Below are 17,634 nucleotides of genomic sequence, written 5' to 3'. Positions count from 1 at the left end.
CAACAAAAAGACCCAATTCAAGAATGGGTAAAAAGGACTTGACTAATTTTCCAAAGAGACAAATGGTCAATAAGCCATTAAAAGATGCTCAACATCTCTAATCATTAGGGAAATGTAAATCAAAACCACAAGAAGATAACACTTTACATCCATTAGGATGGCTTTTATCAAAAACACATAAAAGAAGTATTGGTGAGGATGTGAAGAAACTGGAACTTGGTGCATTACTGGTGGGAAAGTAAAATAGTGCAGTCCCTATAGATGGTGACTTCCCAAAAAATTAAGCGGAATTACCATACGATCCAGCAATTCTACTTCTGGGTATACACTCTAAAGAACTGAAAGCAGTGACCCAGATATGTCTACACTAATGTTTACAGCAGCATTGTTCACAACAGCCAAGAGGTGGAAGCAACCCAAATGTCCATTGGCAGATGAATAAACAAAATGTGGTCTATGCATATAATGGGATATTATTCACCTTAAAAAGCAAATTCTGACACGTGCCATGGTATGGATGAACCATGAAGACATTATGCTAAGTGAAGTCAGACACAAAAGGGCAAACATTGTCAGATTCCACCTATATGAGCTACTTAGAAAAATTAAATTCAGAGACAGAAAGTAGAATGAGGTTGCCAGGGATTTGGAGGGAAAGGGATATTAGTGTTTAATGGGTAGAGTTTTAATTTGGAATAAAGAAAATGTTCTGAAGATGGGCCAGGTGCGGTGGCTCACGCCTATAATCCCAGTACTTTGGGAGGCTGAGGCAGGCAGGCAGATCACGAGGTCAGGAGATCAAGATCATCCTGGGTAACATGGTGAAACTCCTTCTCTACTAAAAATACAAAAAATTAGCCAGGCGTGGTGGCGGGCTCCTGTAGTCCCAGCTACTCGGAAGGCTGAGGCAGGTGAATCCCTTGAACCCAGGAGGTGGAGGTTGCAGTGAGCTGAGATTGCGCCACTGCACTCCAGACTGGGTGACAGAGCGAGACTCTGTCTCCAAAAAAAAAGAAAAAGTTCTGGAGATGAAGGGTGGTGAGGACTGCAAAACACCGTGAAGGTACTTTATGCCATTAAACTGTACACTTAAAAAATGGTTAAGATGGTAAACTTTGTGTATTTTACCACATACACACCAAAAAACCCTCTAAGCGTTGTTCATAAACTGCCTTGCAGACCGGTTAGAAAGCACTTCTCCTGGCCTGCACATCTCTCTGCTCCTTGCGTCTTTGCAAGGGGCGCAGACCTGAGCTGGCTAGGACCCAGCATTTACCATTCTATCTAAAACATACATTGTGCTCATGGATCTGCACACAAAAATTCAATCCCATCTGGATTCTTTTCACGCACATTGCAATCTGCAAAATGATACATTCAGCCTGGCTGTGTTCTTTCTTGCTAGCCGTGACAGCTGCAGACGGGAGCAGTTGCTTGTCTTGGAAGGTAGGGTCAATGGTGGCAGGAAGGACCCGTGGCCCTGAGGCTTGGCCTGAACTATCTAGAGAATTCAGGGCAGTAACACCAACACACACAAGCATGTAGCACTTACCCAAATTCCTCAGGATTAAAATATACTTTTTTCTCCCCTAGTTTAGGGCAGTCAGAGAGAGAGGAAAGGAAGGGACTAATTTAAACTTACAAAGGAAAACTAAACTTTTTTCTCATTCTAAAAAACTTCTTACCATCTTGTTTCTACAACCAAATGATTCGTATTAGTGCTTGGTTTACTGAGTTACAAAAAAAGTTGGGTCAAAAGGCTAAAATGATAGAATTATTTCTTAATCAACAATATTGGAAATGTGTCCTAAAAACCTGGAAGCTGAACATTCTGTCCGCCTGATTTTAGAAAAGCCAAGTTCACCTAAAGAATGTGTCAAACATATCATCTAAATAATCCAAGACCTAGAATGTATCAATCAATGTGACAGAATTTCTAAAAAGCAGACTGGAATTAAGTCTTCAAAAAAGACAGTTGTTACTATATAATTCTACAGGTGGACATGAAGCAGAACTTGGTAAATAAAATTTTATATTAAAATATGCATTTTCATATGATTCGCCATAGAATTGAAACATTATAAAGATCATTTCTGCTACCACTATTTAAATGTTATTACCCACTTGAATTGAAAAAAGATGAAAGGACACAAAGTGAACAGACGATAACTTTATTGGAGATTTACTCGGCTACAATTATTACAAAAAAAACAACTAAAGGTAATTGTGATCCATAAGGTGCAGATTGCAAATTTCTGCAGCATGATTACTGTATGAATGAATGACACCATGTTCCTTAAAAAACAGATGCAGCATGTGATGGTAGATATTTTATTGTCAATCAAATTATATGCATTAGTTTTACTTGATTTTAGTAATTTTCTTCACTATTTACAGCAGAAAAGCCAGAAATTTACTTCCTGTTCACCTTTGCATTTTTGCTATGCAACCTGCTGCTGCAGTGAATTCTTAGTGCATCTACAAAATTTAAATTGTCTGTGGTTGATGTCCAAATAAAAATGGACTAGAAAAAAAGAGTAATGATTAAAATATATTTACAAGTTAGTTGTGAAAAATCATTTTCACTGCTAGTGGAAAATACAATGGTCTCAATGCAAATTTCCTAGATATTGCTATTGGCGCCTCCAACAACTTTAAAAATCATTTTCATAGTCTTGGTCTTAAACATATCTTTAAAACTTTTCATGTACAATATAAAATAAAGAAATTTATCTGGAAATAATTAAATTCCTGAAAAGTAATCAGTGGTTGGAAAAATATAATTATTCAAATGTAATTAAAACAACCATATAGGTAATAAACATGACATGAGTTTCTCCTCTGCAGATAATGCAAATGGGTTAAAGACTCAACATAATTTCAGATGCAGTTAAAAAAAGGTATCAAGGTCTCAGTTTGGTGGCTTCAATCTTGTGTAAAGGGATTAGACACCCTAACAGAGCAAGATCCAATATTTTAAATCAACAGGGCCTTGTGCATGAACTGTGCTCGATCTGGATTCCAGTGATCCTCTGCAGTCCCCACCTGCCTCCAGGGAGCAACTGAAGGAGCCGACTGCCAGGGGAACACCTGGATTCATGAACCAAAGCAGCCTCAAGTTTCATGTTGTCAAGGCAGGGTATCAGAATCTTTCTGAGGGCAAAGTATTATTAACAAATAAAAATATCAGTATTTTAAAAGACAATTAACAGGAGTGTTAGAGGTCATTCTAAATTTCATCACTTCACATAATATAAAAGAAAAAAGAAAAGAAATATAACAAACATTTTAAAAACATAATTAAGAGTTCAGTTAACAAATCTTTTTCATACTTTCACAAACAGTAAAAATGCCACAGACAAAAATGACCTATTTAAGTTGTGCGAGTATATGACACATTGCAGGCATTATAATTATCTTTTTCAAATTCCATAAATCAAAACAGCAGCAAGGCCAAACCACATTGTTTTCCTCTCTGTTAAGCATATTTTCTTGAAATGAGGTAAAGCATGGTACCAAGTGCAATGCTTATCTGTGCTACATGAACAGAACAGAAGGGAAAAAGCTATTATAAAACGCAGCATAGTTAGGACTGCGGAAAGCATATTATAAAAGAAATTTAAAAAAATTTACAAATGAAGGTTCATGTCAACTAACTTGCACACAATCATCATAAGGAATTTCTGCAGTTGCTTTTTCAAGATACGCCTCCTCAGTCCTTTACACACGTGCTCAGGGCACAACTACACCCCACTGGTAGGTTTTCCATATTACATTCGGTCTCACATTGCAATCACAGGAACAGAAGGGTGGCACATAGGGCTCTAAGGTGGGGCAACATAGAGTGATTTTTTTTTCTTAATTGACAGATGCAAAACATTTCAACAAGCTCAACAGAGGAAAACTTTACAGCATTAAAAATCAGCAGCACAAAAGCGTTCATAACCATTTCATATGTCTAACTCGTACTTTTTTATTTTTTAACTTAGTAACCAGGGGATCATAGAATGCTTCAAACTGTGAGTCAAATTAAAATCCACTATTTTTCTCCAACAAAAAGTGAAATAGCTGAAGTTTGCTGTTGATGAATGGTAGAAGGAAATTTGAACCCCTGAGAATGTATGACCTAATCATGTCTAAGTCTGAACATCTTAGTATTAACAAAAAAATACTCTTCTTAAGGTTACAAATATATCGAGGCATTTTTCTCCCACTGGGAATCATAACTGTGAAAACAATCTGATTTTGGTGCCAGGAATCAAGAGAATCCCGTAACACTGGGATCAATGTATTAGACACAATGCAAAGCCCTAAGCTCCTGGCATCAGGTAGTTTATAAATATTAAGAGATTTGTGATTAAACTTGATCACAAATCACCCTCACAATAAAATTCACATCCAGCCTTGTTAACTGCGCACTTTTACAGTTATATAATTCAAGAATTGCTTTAACTGGCCATATCTTACATTAAGGTTTTTTAAAAAATCAAATAGACACCTAAGGTTCCAAATCAGAATTAAATATTTTTAAAACAAGTCACCTAATTTGCTCAAAAACTCATTTAATAATTTAGATCTCAATTTAAGTTTAAGATTGGAGACAACAAAAAACACTGGAGAAGCTTAATATCCCCCTCACTCAGGGTTCCTTAGAAAGCAGAGCTGACAGTGTTCTGTCGGTGCACTCGCACAGAGGCATTTCTCTGTGGGTGGATGATGCAGATAAAGCAGGAAGGACAGTATTCAAATGTCACTTACACATAAATGCAGCATTCAATGAAGCATCAAGTTCAGAATCATGTGCTGGGAAATATGAGACACCTCTGCTCAGCTTTCTTAAACTTCAAGCATAATTAACGGGGCAAATTGCAGCAAACCTCTACTGGTATGTTGATGGGAGTGCAAGACTGACCCACAGCTTTTAAAAAGGTAAATTAAGAGGTATTATAGTTACAGTGCAAAAAAAAAAAAATTAAAATTTCAAGCATAATACATAAACATAGCACCAAACAGGGGAAAAATGCATGCAAAAGAAAAGAAGAACTGAGGTATTTAAGTGAAGAGTGCCTACAAGTCTAATTAAAGAAACTTAGGCAGATGCCTAAAAAAGTTTTTTTTTTTCCTTTTCCAAAGATGGAAATAATGAGCTAGTTTATCTAAATTAATGACGTAAATCACAGATGTATCAAAATTACGGCAGTTTATCGCAAACGTTAAACTTTCATGGCATTAACAGCACAGCTTTGGTAGGTGAAATATGCATGCAACATTATGAAAAGTACGGTAAGAAATTTATGTGAGGAGACTAAGGGTAAAGGTGCTCTGTTTTGCTTCTTTAAATAAGTAACCAATCAATTATAAAATCTGCAGCATATTTTAGGTGTGATATGTCTAAGGTTTATTTTGTTAGAGCAACAGCCTAGAAGGCAAAATTATTTGCCATAAACATTTCCATCAGTGGAACTACCTAGCAGGAGGTCTTTAGTAAAATGGGGTGTTTAGCCAAAGATCAGTTTTATGATAAAAAATATCTGTAGACTACATATTCTGGTTTTTAAAATGTCTTCAGTATACATATGACAGAAATTTTAGTATGATCCTGTAATAAGTTACAACTATACTGGTGAGTTGTAAGTATCACTCTGTCTCAACGTCTAATGCATAATAAAATGAAGGGAATGTAAAACAGTTTGTTCCAAAAAGATCAGAGATTAAAGACTATCCATGAAGGTTTCACTTTTAAGGCAAGAACCCTTTTTTATGCAAGACTATGTGGCATCGGAAAACTAAAATGTGATTCACCAACATGCCAGCCAATGTTCATTAAAAATCTGTCCCTTACTATCAGGTGCAACAGCGACCAGGAACATCACCTTACACAGTATAACGTGAAAAGAAAAGACAACATTGGCGCACTTCTCCTCTCAAAAACCTTATCATTCTATTCAGCTTATCAACTACTGCAGGACTGGCACTACTGCACACGGAGAGATGGAGAAGAATCTACATCATCCTAGGGACTGCTGGAGGTTTAAGCTCCATGGCTTTCTAACACTAAGCAAAGCTGACATAAATTAAACTCAAAAAAAAAAAACCTGTCAATTATTTTGAACACTTGCTAAATGTCATCATTAAAGCACTCTTGTGATTTAAACAAAGCAGAAGTGAGGAAAGAAGATAAGATTGTGTTTGCGCAAAAAACTAAAACTACAATTAGTTCCAAAATTTTATACATATGTTAAATGTTTTATTCTGTTATCTATGCTGTTATCAAACAAACTTTAAATTCTGCCTTCAATTCATTCCACTCACTATCAACTTTAAGTCATCCTTTCTGATTTAAATAATTTTCCCCTTAATTTTTTTTGTTTTTTTGTTTTGAATTTTAAAAAGGGGTTTCAGCTATTGGGAACCTGAGGTTGATTAGCTTTGAGGCTTCGGAGGGCTCTTCTTGCTGCTGCAGATTTGGCAATCCTGTAACTTCGACCAACACCTTTAAATTTCCCCTTTCCTACTACTTCCACGGTGACTCTGACCTTCCCGTCGTAAGTTCTCTCAGCCGGGCTGTAAAAAATCCAAACAGCTTGAATTAGAAGTCAGAAGTATTTATTATCATTGTCAATCAGCATTTAGTGTGCGCTCTCAGGCCAGGAGTCCCATGTATAAGCTGACACCACACAAAGGAAACACGCGTTACGACTTACTGCAATTGCATACCCCCGACAGACAAGGCTGCCGTCTAGTCTTTATTACAGCATTATTTCATAAAAACAGAAAGAAAAAAAGAGAAGTCAATCAGATTACAAATAGAAATCTGACAACAGCACACCACAGTGTAAATAGTTTTCAGAATCATTAGTTTACAATATCTTTGTGAACTTTTCCCCTTGACGTTTTTAAGTTAATGTTTTTTCCATGTATATTTTTTGCTTACCTAAATTTGGCAGTTTCTGGTTCCATTTCAAGCAATTCTCGCACAGGGGAACGGGGTACATTTGCAGAAAACTTTTCTGCAATCAAAATGAAAGAATAATATGAATAATATCTTTGAAGTTGTTTTTAATTTTGTGGGGTTTCTTTCTAAAGGGAGCCAACAATACCTATTAGCGGCCGCATCATGGGATAGTACACCTGCCAGACTGTCTCCAGTGACATCCCACTATCCATGTAAATGGCACCAGCAAGCGACTCAAAAATATCCCCCATGGCCTTTGGAACTTCAATATCCTCTTCTTTCTCTTCATCCTCCTCAGATCTCCTAAGCTATTATAAAGGGAAAAGTGACTTGTAAGCAAAAAGTCCACTTCTACAGGCAGTCCACAGGTGTAGTTTCTTTTCTTGGATATATGACTTTTGTTACTTCTTTAATAAGGGGGGAAATACCATTTATGGTATGCCTACTATATTGTAATAGTAAAACAAATGTTATCTTTTAAAAAAAGTTTTTCAAACTTCTCAAGAAAAAAAGAAAAAAATCCCCACCCCATTTATTATTCTATATACCCAGCAAAGAAAAAAGATTACTTCTAAATTTAAACAACCTTAACAAAGAATTAGAAATAGTCAATAAAAGTATGAAAAAAATTCAAATTCACTCATAATCAAAGAACTGTACTTTAAAACAGTTCTACCCCCTAGTTGCTTGGCAAGCATTCAATAGTACTAATTGGCCTGGTGCTCGCAGGGGTGTATGCTGCTTTGGGGAGCAGAAATCGCTGTTGCAGGCAAATAGGGAAATTCTATTTGAAAAATTTTTTCCTCCAAGTTCCCTCTTCATTAAGCCACTAGGTATGTGTTCACTATAACGGAGTATCTGACATAGCAGGTATGCAAATTAATAAAATAAAATCAAAGGCCTTTGAAAAGTTCACAATTCTTTGATGCAGCAATTGCATCTCTAAGAACTTATTTTAAGGAGGTAACTAGATACATAAGCGTATTTATCACATCCATGGTTATTAAACATCCTAATCAAAAACTACTTAACTACTTGGCCATAAAGAACTGTTTAAATAAATCAGCCACGTGTTGACCAGCATGTGGCTCCTGGGCATCAGGATACCCATCAATACATGGAAAGTCAGCCACGTGTTGACTAGCATGTGGCTCCTGGGCATCAGGATACCCATCAATACATGGAAAGTCAGCCACAATATATCATACGTGACAAGAACAGGTTATAGGATCCTATACATAATAGAATTCCATTTTACATTTTAGATATGTTTATATCTATACACATCTACAATTCCTCCCAAAATGTTAATATTGGTTATTTCCGAGGTAGCATAATCAGGCAAATTTAACTAATTTTCTTCTTATTTACTTGTACTAACTTTTCTACAATCAACACAAATCATTTGTGAAAAAAATAAAGAGAAAGTGGGAAAATACTAATTTCTAACAGGTTGTTTAGCCATACAAAGTTATACATAATACATTTATACTGCTGATTACTTAAAAAAAACAGACTTATTGTTCATATATTATGGTTTTGAGATAGAAAGGAATTTTAAAACTTACCAAGTTTAATTCTCTCTTTTTACAGCTGAGGAAACGGAGGCCCAGAGAGGTAAAGAGACTTTCTTAAGATCAAATAGTAAGTTAGAAATGCCAGACCATGACATTTCCAATCAGTTCTTGTAACTTCTATACATATGTTTATATAAACAAAGGGAAGGAAAAGAATGAACAAAAACTAACAAAACCAATATGCCCCACTGGCATCCAAAGAGAGCTTAAATCTAATTTTAACTAATTCCTCAAATTTCAAGCTTAGCTATTTCTAAAGAATGAGACTAGATAACACTTGGAAGTCTACGAGCTGGTCCCACCTTCTCACCTCACAGCCTGCCGCGCTCCAGCTCAGACTGTTCATCTTGGACAAGAGCACAGAGGCGCGTTAAAGTAAGAGCAGGGCCTACTGACTCCTCCAGTGCACATCGGGGCAGCTGGCAGGGCGTGAACTTGGCTCTGCGGCTAGACTTCAAACCTACTCTTAATTTTTCTCATAGAAAGAGAAATTCACTACTCCCCAACAAAGGTTTGGTGCAATTAAAAAGGGGAAGGTACAAATTAAAGAAATGACAACTAAAATAGCTACTAGTGTTAAGGCTGTTATTTCCTGACTCCTTATATAAGAAAATCTACAAAAATAAGAAAATCAAAGGAAATGAAATGGGAAGAGGAGGAAATGAGAGTCTCTCTGGGGGACACAGGTATGCAGATGAATGTTTAAGAGACTGGAAAGATCTAAGCAATATCCTTTCCTACTAAAATTCAAAATAGCTCACAAACATGTTAGAATTAGCTCCGTCACCAGTGAGCCTTTGGCTGAACTTACAATAGAAGCCTCCCAAATTCCAATGGTCAAAAATTTAGAAGTTTGTTTTTTAAATTAGATTTTCCCACTTCAAATAGAAGCAGAATGTATATTTATGATGCTTCCCTGAGATACTAGCAAATATTTCCGATCCATTTAAAAAAGGAAGAATAAACTACACTGGGCTTTTACTAAAGCTAAACCTGCCTTGGGGTCCGGCAGTGGAGGCCTCTTCTTTGGCATGCCTCAATGCTGGAAGCCCTCATGAAGGCGTGGAAAGGGTACATAACTGAAAGGCCTGGCTCCTTCTCTTTACCTGAATGACCACACAGCCCACAGTGGGGGCAGACATTAAGAGGCCTACCTGCAAACTGCAGTTCACTCGTGCTCCCAGAGAACACAGCACACTGGGTCCCACACCCCTGACCTCCTGCTGTCCCTTTAGACTACTACGCAGTCAGAACTCTGAAACTACAGAGACCCCTAGTCAGACCGCCTTTTTCAACATCGTTTTGAACAGCACTAACCTCAGAATCCATTCCTTGCATTTCATTCTTCTCAAGCTGAAACTGCACAAAGTCATCGATGACATGGAAGAGCTCAGGAGAGACAGCTTTGAAGTACTTGTGGTAGTCGTACTTTACAGCCAGCGATGCAAAGATGGTGTTGTTGACCAGGGCAGACCGCAGGTCCGTCAGGACCCCCGGGGAGTGCTGCCGCGGGTCTTCATAAAGGTGCTTGGTTATGAGGTAGTCCAAAATCGCATCTCCCAGGAATTCTAAGCGCTGGTAACAATCTGAGGGGATCCAAAGTGGAACCATAAGCTTGTGCAGAAGCATTTACACTATCCCCACATAGGCAACTGATCCCCAAATCCGCAGATTTGTATTTACAATCATTTTCATACATATATTCTTCAATAAGGATATTTGACATATCATACTAAAAAGCCTCTGGAAACTAAATTTTAATGGCAAATTAAGTACATTTCTTATATAAACTGGGGTCATAAAATCTTCAAGTGGTCAAAAGACCAATGCTTGTTAAGAAGGAAAAACAAAACCTCACAGGTGCTATCATGATCACTGAATGCTTTTCTCTGGCACTGTGCTGTCTGGGCAGGTGCTGGGGCCTTCCTCTCGAGTCTCCCTCACACATCATCACAAGTGAAACCAGGGCCGCACACACCTCTCCATGTGGCTACACTGTGCTGCCATCGCTAAAGTCTCATTCACACTCTGGACTGTGTGCATAAGTGATACCATTCCTCACTATTCCTGGGCTATTTTTGTTACACAGGATGACAGGAAAAGAAGACCCTCTTCTTAACTTGAGCTATTATAGAAATGAATTTACCACAAACCAAGAGATTGAGAAAGAAGAGTTGTGAAAGGGAGCAAAAGCAGGTAAACTGATTGTTTGTCAAAATGTGAAAATGATCAATGTTAAATCAACACCTCTATTTTCTCACAGTGATTAAATATATCCAGCTGAGGAAACTGAGGCAGGGCCTGATGGTGACTTGTCCCAGAATAAGCAAGGAGTTAAGAAGCAGGGACTGTGCTAGGCGAGAACCCCGGTCTTGGAACTTCCAGCAGAGTGTAGTCGAAAGCCACGTATAATTTTTCCTCCATAACGAAAATTAGGCTTTAGTTTCATCAGTCTTTCTAGTCCAGAGTCAGATAGTTTTTCACTTTTTGGTTTTTACATTTTGCTGATCACCTTACCCTACACTGTTTTTATTATATAAACTACAAACTTTATACTTTGCTTTGGTATTCTGAATTCAGGCACTTACTTTTCAGATACAGAAATAGAAATGTAAACTTCAGCTGTGTTTCACAGCCTGAAGCTGATTTGGGTGTGAGGGGCTTGTTCTCCCTTCTAATCTAATGGGTTGACAGTCTATTAAAAGAGGGGAAAATACAGAGCACAGTGAGAAGTAGAAGATGACAGCAGAGTCACAGCAAGGGCCACGCAACCTGCTTGTGAAATCATTGCTTTTAATCTTTTAATCTATCCATCTTTAAAAAGACCCTAAAGGAGGGGTCTTTCTGTCCAGAAAGAACAATAAAAGGCTGTGGAAATACATCCAGAATATACAACTAAATCAAAAACCAAAAGCAGCACTGAATGGGCAAGAGAAAGATATTTGGGGAGGATAAAATGAGGAAAACACATCAAAATACTAAGGTTAAAATTTCTCTAATTAGGCAGATATAAAATGACACTGATGAGGGTATATGATAGCCATACTCCCAACAACCAAAGTTATAAAGCAATACGTGCTCCCCAAATAACAAGGAAAAGAATTCTTTCTATTCCTTTTGTTCCCCGCCCCATCCCTTGAATATTAAGCACGGACACTGTACATGCATAGATCACTTTTTACAAGGCCAACACAATGTGATAAACACAAAGTCTCATTTTCCCAGAAACGAAGTTTGGTCGTGGGCTCCTTACCAGTGATCGTATTGTAGTGGTAGGAGGCATGTGTAAAAGCCTGGAGAAGGTAAGCCTTATTCTTGAATCTGTAGTTGATTTTCTTTTCAAAATTTTCAAACCCCGATATAAGGTGATTCAGTGTTTTATCTGCATCTGGATGATCAAACATACATCTTGGTGGAATCTTCAAACAACCATATTCCAAGTCTTTCAATACAGAAGAGCGTGAACTGGCCACAGAAGGAGCAGCACAGCTCACTGAAAGGTTCTTTTGTTGGTTGTTGAAATTCTCCCGAGTAGGGCACAGGGCCTTTTCCCGATCAGTCCTTTTAATTACCGGGAGCACCTTCAGCCCCAATGAACAGAGGAAAAGCTGAGCAGCCCTCTCCCCACAGCTGGTTAAATAGCAGCCCAGCAGGGCTTCCACACAGTCCGCTATGCTTTTGTCAGCAATACACTGCTCAGTGTGCAAGTCGTAAGAAATGGACTGCTTTCCCGTGTCAACACCACAGTTTTCTTCTGATGGATTCCAGAACCCCACAACAAAGTCATCTTCTTCAACAGCTTTGCTAGGATCCAGATAGCACATTGCATCCCAAGAGCTGTAGTCAAAATCCTCAAAATCTGATGAAAACGGCATACTACCTAAGGAGGACTTTTTGGGCATTTTCCATTCATATGCAGAATCAGTGGTTGAAAAAGGAGAAAGAGAGATTTTCTTTACAAAAGCTCCTGATCCCATTAACATATTATCTATAAATCTGATATGTTCCTGATCATACTCCAGGAAATCATCTTCATAGTCAGCCTCTTCCTTCGGAGCCCTCCACATCAGGCTCTCCTCCTCCTCATCCTCCTCCTCGTAATCCTCATCCAGTTTGCCATTCGCCAACATGCAGTCTTTTGTCTGAAACGAGGGGGAATGGGGAAGGAGGGGAGACATAGCTGCTGTTTTTAAAAGGGTTTGAAACTCAATAAAAGCAAGGGTTATGGATAATTTCAAATGACAACCACAAATACTAAAAGGCAACTTTAAAATCATGGCCATTTGTTTTCAATTAACATAAAATAAGTTATTTAATCATATAAACAAAGTAAAACATGTTCTTTGAATGTTCATTTTCTAAGTTATAAAATGACCTTTATCCAGTATGAAGCTTTAAGTTAAGGATTTTGAACATGGATATAAAGTTAAAATTAATGTCCACAATGCAAAACTTCAACTAAGAAGTCTAACTCTGGTAGGACACACAATGAAAGCACTCATATGCTGATCACACAGATCTTCAATTTTGCTGACAAAATTTGCAAACGTGGTAATTTGATTTTCAAAAAGATTTTCAAAAGATTTTCAAATTAATAAAACGAAATTCCAGATGTAGAAAAGCATTACCTTTGCAATTAAGAATATAATATAAAAACAGATAAAATCATTTTAAAAAATGTACAATAGGATTTTATAATAAAGCTTTTGTCCCTATTTCCACTTCAAAGTATACTTGCCACAACAAAACTACACTGCTTTCCTTAAAAACAAAAGTGATCACTGCACTAAGCTATGAATTTGAGAAATTATGCTTTCCCCTCCACTCTGAGCTACAGTAATCAGGGGAACAGATTATAGCATAACTGACAAAAATAGAAGAAAATTTAGACTAACATGAAACACAACAATCCAATTTCTGTCAAAAGATCTTTGCTAATTCCAATTTCTTTGGCAAAAGCTTATTTGTGAGTGACAACCTTAATAATGGGCTAGATTTCAGTAATGATGTAACTTTTTTGCAATCCTAGAAAGATGCCAAATTTCTGTTATGCAAGTTTTTAAAAAACCAAAAAACTTTACTTGTGAGGGGGGAAGGCAAAGGGTGTGCATCAATGTTGATTGTAACAACTTTCCAGAGTGTTCTGACAAAAAAAAAGTTGCAACCTTCAAGCATTTTTTAAATACTACAAATATTTCATTTTAAACTAGACTCAAGATATAAACACTATATTGGTCTGAAAAGAAAGAGCAGTAAGCCAAGCCATATCTCTATTTATCTTTTCATTTTTTTAATTAAGAAAAAAACACCTTTTCAAGAATAAGGAAGAACACCAAAAGCAACTGTAGCGGCAGACCTCACAGAACATTTCCTGCTAAAAATCTTATACTTTCCAAGGCAACATGAAGATGTTTTTGATTGGTCCTTAAGAAAAAAAGGGCCAAACTGCAATTTTTAAAAAATCAGACAATTTTTTTTTTATTGAAAAAAACCTTCTGTATCTTTAGAAAGGTGCTACCATAAGCCAAAAGTGGCAGAGCACAAAAATCACAAAGGGCTGACTTTTATCACAAACTGTGTGATCCTGGGCAAAGCCTTTTAGTGCCTCTGGGTTTCAGATTCTTCATCTACAAAAGAGTGGGGTTCTATCTCATAAAATGTTTTTCAAGAGCACTTCAAGCCTTTTAAGAAAAAACAGCCTCATGAAATCCTTTTCTATATCATTCAAGTCAACTTTGATACTCTATTAAGAGGCATTTTAGCATGCAAAGGTTTCCACTTAAGCCCATTTGCTTGAGGGCCAGAGCAAGGTAGGGAGAACGGCAATGCAACCAGCCAAAACCACAGTGTATCTTTTCAATACAATGCAAGGGCCTATATTTCAATAAAAATAACTTACTAAATAAAAATCTAAACAGTATTTCTAATGACTTCCAATAACCAAAGTGCCATCAGAAACATTAAGAAAAATAAATTGAACTTTGTGTTGTATCTTAAAAAAAAAAAAAAGACATGCCAATGTCACCTTTACGCTACAAGTTTTTAAAAAGAGCCAAATACATTATGAAACGGTATTAACAAGGAGGATGACTGTTACTGGAATGTTATTCGTAAAAATACAATACCATTTCTAAAGTTCAAAATCTATACATTTTCCTCTAAGGTTCTACATATTTCCAAATTAATAACAAATAATTGTTCGGACCTAATTTGCATTAAAATATTCCCTTAATGCTTTTCCAAATAAGTTCTAATTCTGAATAAGACAAATACTACATGAGTTAAAAACATCCTCAATAAATAGGTAAAAATCCGAATAGTGTCACAGAACATGCTACCTGGAAATACTTAAAGGCAGATATATAGGATACATGCATCACAAAGAAGACATGGAGAAAATGGATATTTAAAAATATAACCTGTGAAAGAAAAAAATGGTATTATCATTGTTGGCCTGAGGTAAAAATGAAGTAACAATGAGCCAATTTATCTTTAATGCAAAATAAATCTCCAGGAAATGAAACTGTCTGAAGCATTGCCTTTAACTTCGGAAGAGGCACTAGAACTCTCCCAGTCAACCACCACTGCACTGATTCCTGCAGTTCGGAGGCCCTCCCAAGTGCCCTCTGGTGGCCTTCAAGACAAGACAAAATGAAGCGGCTGTTGCTGATATTTGGAGTCTTCTTAAGTCACTGGCAAGATTTAAATTATTTCCAGAAAATAACAATCTTTATGGATGATTTTTTTTTAAGTTCACAGGAGTCCTGACTGGGAAAACCCTGGGCTACAAAAGCAAGATTTTATTGAAATTAATTATTGCACAGACAGACTAGAGATCACAGGTCACTGAAAAGTCATTTCACTGAACAGAGCTAAGGATCTAGGATAAATTGTAGTAACAGAAAAGTGATATTTTTTTTAAAAAGAGTAAAACTCAAAGTCAAAACATCACATACTCTTATGCCTTTGGAAAAGAAATAATAAAAATAGAAATTTGCCTCGATCAAAATTATAATACTATTTCTGAATTCAGTGAAAAGACAGTGTATTTGAAGGAATTAAATATATCAAATATCTACTCTATTATAAACATACCAAGAAAATGAAACAAAAAATTAATAAAACAAAATTCTTTGGCTCACCAAAAAGTAAATCCCTCCAGTTACACACACACACACACACACACACACACACACACACAAACTTACCATTTCATCTTTTTCCCATTTATCTGTGTTACTTTTGTCTTGATTTACTACATAACCAGGAGGAAGCCAATTCACAGGGGGATCAAATATTGACACCACCATGCGGCTGGGCAGTCCCTTCTTTTTTCCAAGGCGATACAGATTACAGTTGCTGACCTTCAGCAGAAAATATTAGGATACTTATCCACAAATGATCACTGCTGGAATTCATTCAAGGCATATTAACACATCCTCAGTTAAATGTTCTTAAAATTAATCAATTAATTATATGGTCATCAATTAATTATAAGGGCTCTACAGTTTTTCTACCCATTCATGTTATAAAAAGAATATTAAATTCCCACATATTCTATACTTTTTTGGTGTAAATATTTCTGAATATAAGATGCAGAGCAGAAAAAATAATGTATATAACTATGCATATTCCTGACTGAGAAGAAATAGTTCAGACCATATCAAAGCCTTGAAAATACAACCTGATGACATAAAATGCAAACTGCTAACTGGAATTACCAAAGTAGAAAAGAACCCATATAAAAAGTCAAGATGTCACAATATTTTCAATGAAATGGGGGGAGGATGCCATCAGCTCTAGCTGCAACGTGAAAACTGGCACGGAACAAAACTGAAACAATGTTATATTCCTAGAATCGAAGCCACAAATGGGATTTCAACTGTAATGCTCTCTCAAATATTATTCCTTTGTTTTACAGGCATTTCAAGACACTTTTACTCAACTTAAAAAAAAATGAACCAAAAGGTTTCTGTTTATTCACATTAATGGAACAGCTTTACTGTCTATCCTCTGCTCAGGTCTGTTTTTCCTAATGCTTCTATCTCTTTCCTAATTTGCTCACATCATTGCATTTCTGTCAAGTTATTACTTGGAAACTAGGGTCTAGAATTGTCAATCCCATTTTCATTTTCATAAAGCTGGGTTCCTTATTATTAAGTACTTCATTAGCCCTCTTCCCATGTAACTCAACTACTGTTTAATAGACACCCCCCATATGAGAGGCACTCGATTGGGCAACCCAGAGGGAACGACAGCAGCAGGACAGAGGGGCAGTCCTCGCGACACACAGGCTAGCAGGGAAAAGGAGGGTACGTGTGACCACTATGGCCAAAAGTACTCTCCCTCTCTGCCTGAAACGTAGCAGGCTGAAATAAATGCTAGCTTCCCTTTCCAAGCTAAGAGAACAAAGCATCACAAGTGCCAAGAAGAGGATAAAGTGCAACGTGGACTCATGGGAGGGAAATCACATTCCAAGTTGACAGAAACGGTGGGCAGGATGAAGAAAGAGCTACGTAAGGTCTCAAATATGGGGCAAAATTCTGGACAGGTAGAGACGGAGGCAAGCCCTCTGCAGAAGGAAGGACAGAGCAAGGGCCCCAAGGCTGGGGGTCTGAGCGTGGAGTCTGTCCAATGAGCTGCAAGGGGCTTCCACCTGCTTAGGATCCAAAATGCATCAGGGCTGAAAGGGCCTGAACAGCAGGCTGAGGGAGTGATCATTCTTTCTGCAGAAATAAGGAGTAGAAGGTTTCTGAGCAGACAAATGGACGAGTTTTGTAACAGAAAGTCACCTCTGTCTTATCTTATCTAACAGACTATCCTATCCTACTGCCTATGCCACACTTGTCGAAGCCTCTGATACTTTCTTCCTGCAACCACCTCTTGGAAATCTCATCCATTCTCAGAGCCTCCATATGGCGACTACTCTACAAAACCATATGTGAATCCTACAGCCTCAATTATCTGAACATTTCTACTTCATATTCCATGAGGTCTAAAACCTCAACTCTAACCTTGACTTCCCACATTTCTCCCTACCTCCCTGCTACTGCCACTGCCCCCAAGTTGCCAGTTTTTGTTATGACTGCGCCTCCAGTCCAC

The 17,634-nt window shown here is 37.3% G+C and overlaps 1 protein-coding gene across 1 annotated transcript in view; it reads right to left on the bottom strand.

The window, feature by feature from the left end:
* Nucleotides 1-2,155: 2,155 nt before the first annotated feature.
* DICER1 (dicer 1, ribonuclease III) overlaps nt 2,156-17,634 on the bottom strand; it is a 69,472-nt gene continuing 53,993 nt past the window's right edge. Inside the window, 6 exon segments of the mRNA XM_055288276.2 lie at nt 2,156-6,564; nt 6,935-7,010; nt 7,101-7,263; nt 9,850-10,118; nt 11,786-12,674; nt 15,741-15,896. Coding sequence (XP_055144251.2) covers nt 6,399-6,564; nt 6,935-7,010; nt 7,101-7,263; nt 9,850-10,118; nt 11,786-12,674; nt 15,741-15,896 — 1,719 coding nt within the window. The 3' untranslated portion in view covers nt 2,156-6,398.

Source organism: Symphalangus syndactylus, chromosome 8 (assembly GCF_028878055.3).
Source record: "Symphalangus syndactylus isolate Jambi chromosome 8, NHGRI_mSymSyn1-v2.1_pri, whole genome shotgun sequence".
In the NCBI taxonomy this organism is placed as follows: Eukaryota; Metazoa; Chordata; class Mammalia; order Primates; family Hylobatidae; genus Symphalangus; species Symphalangus syndactylus.
This window is presented reverse-complemented; position numbering and strand designations above follow the sequence as displayed.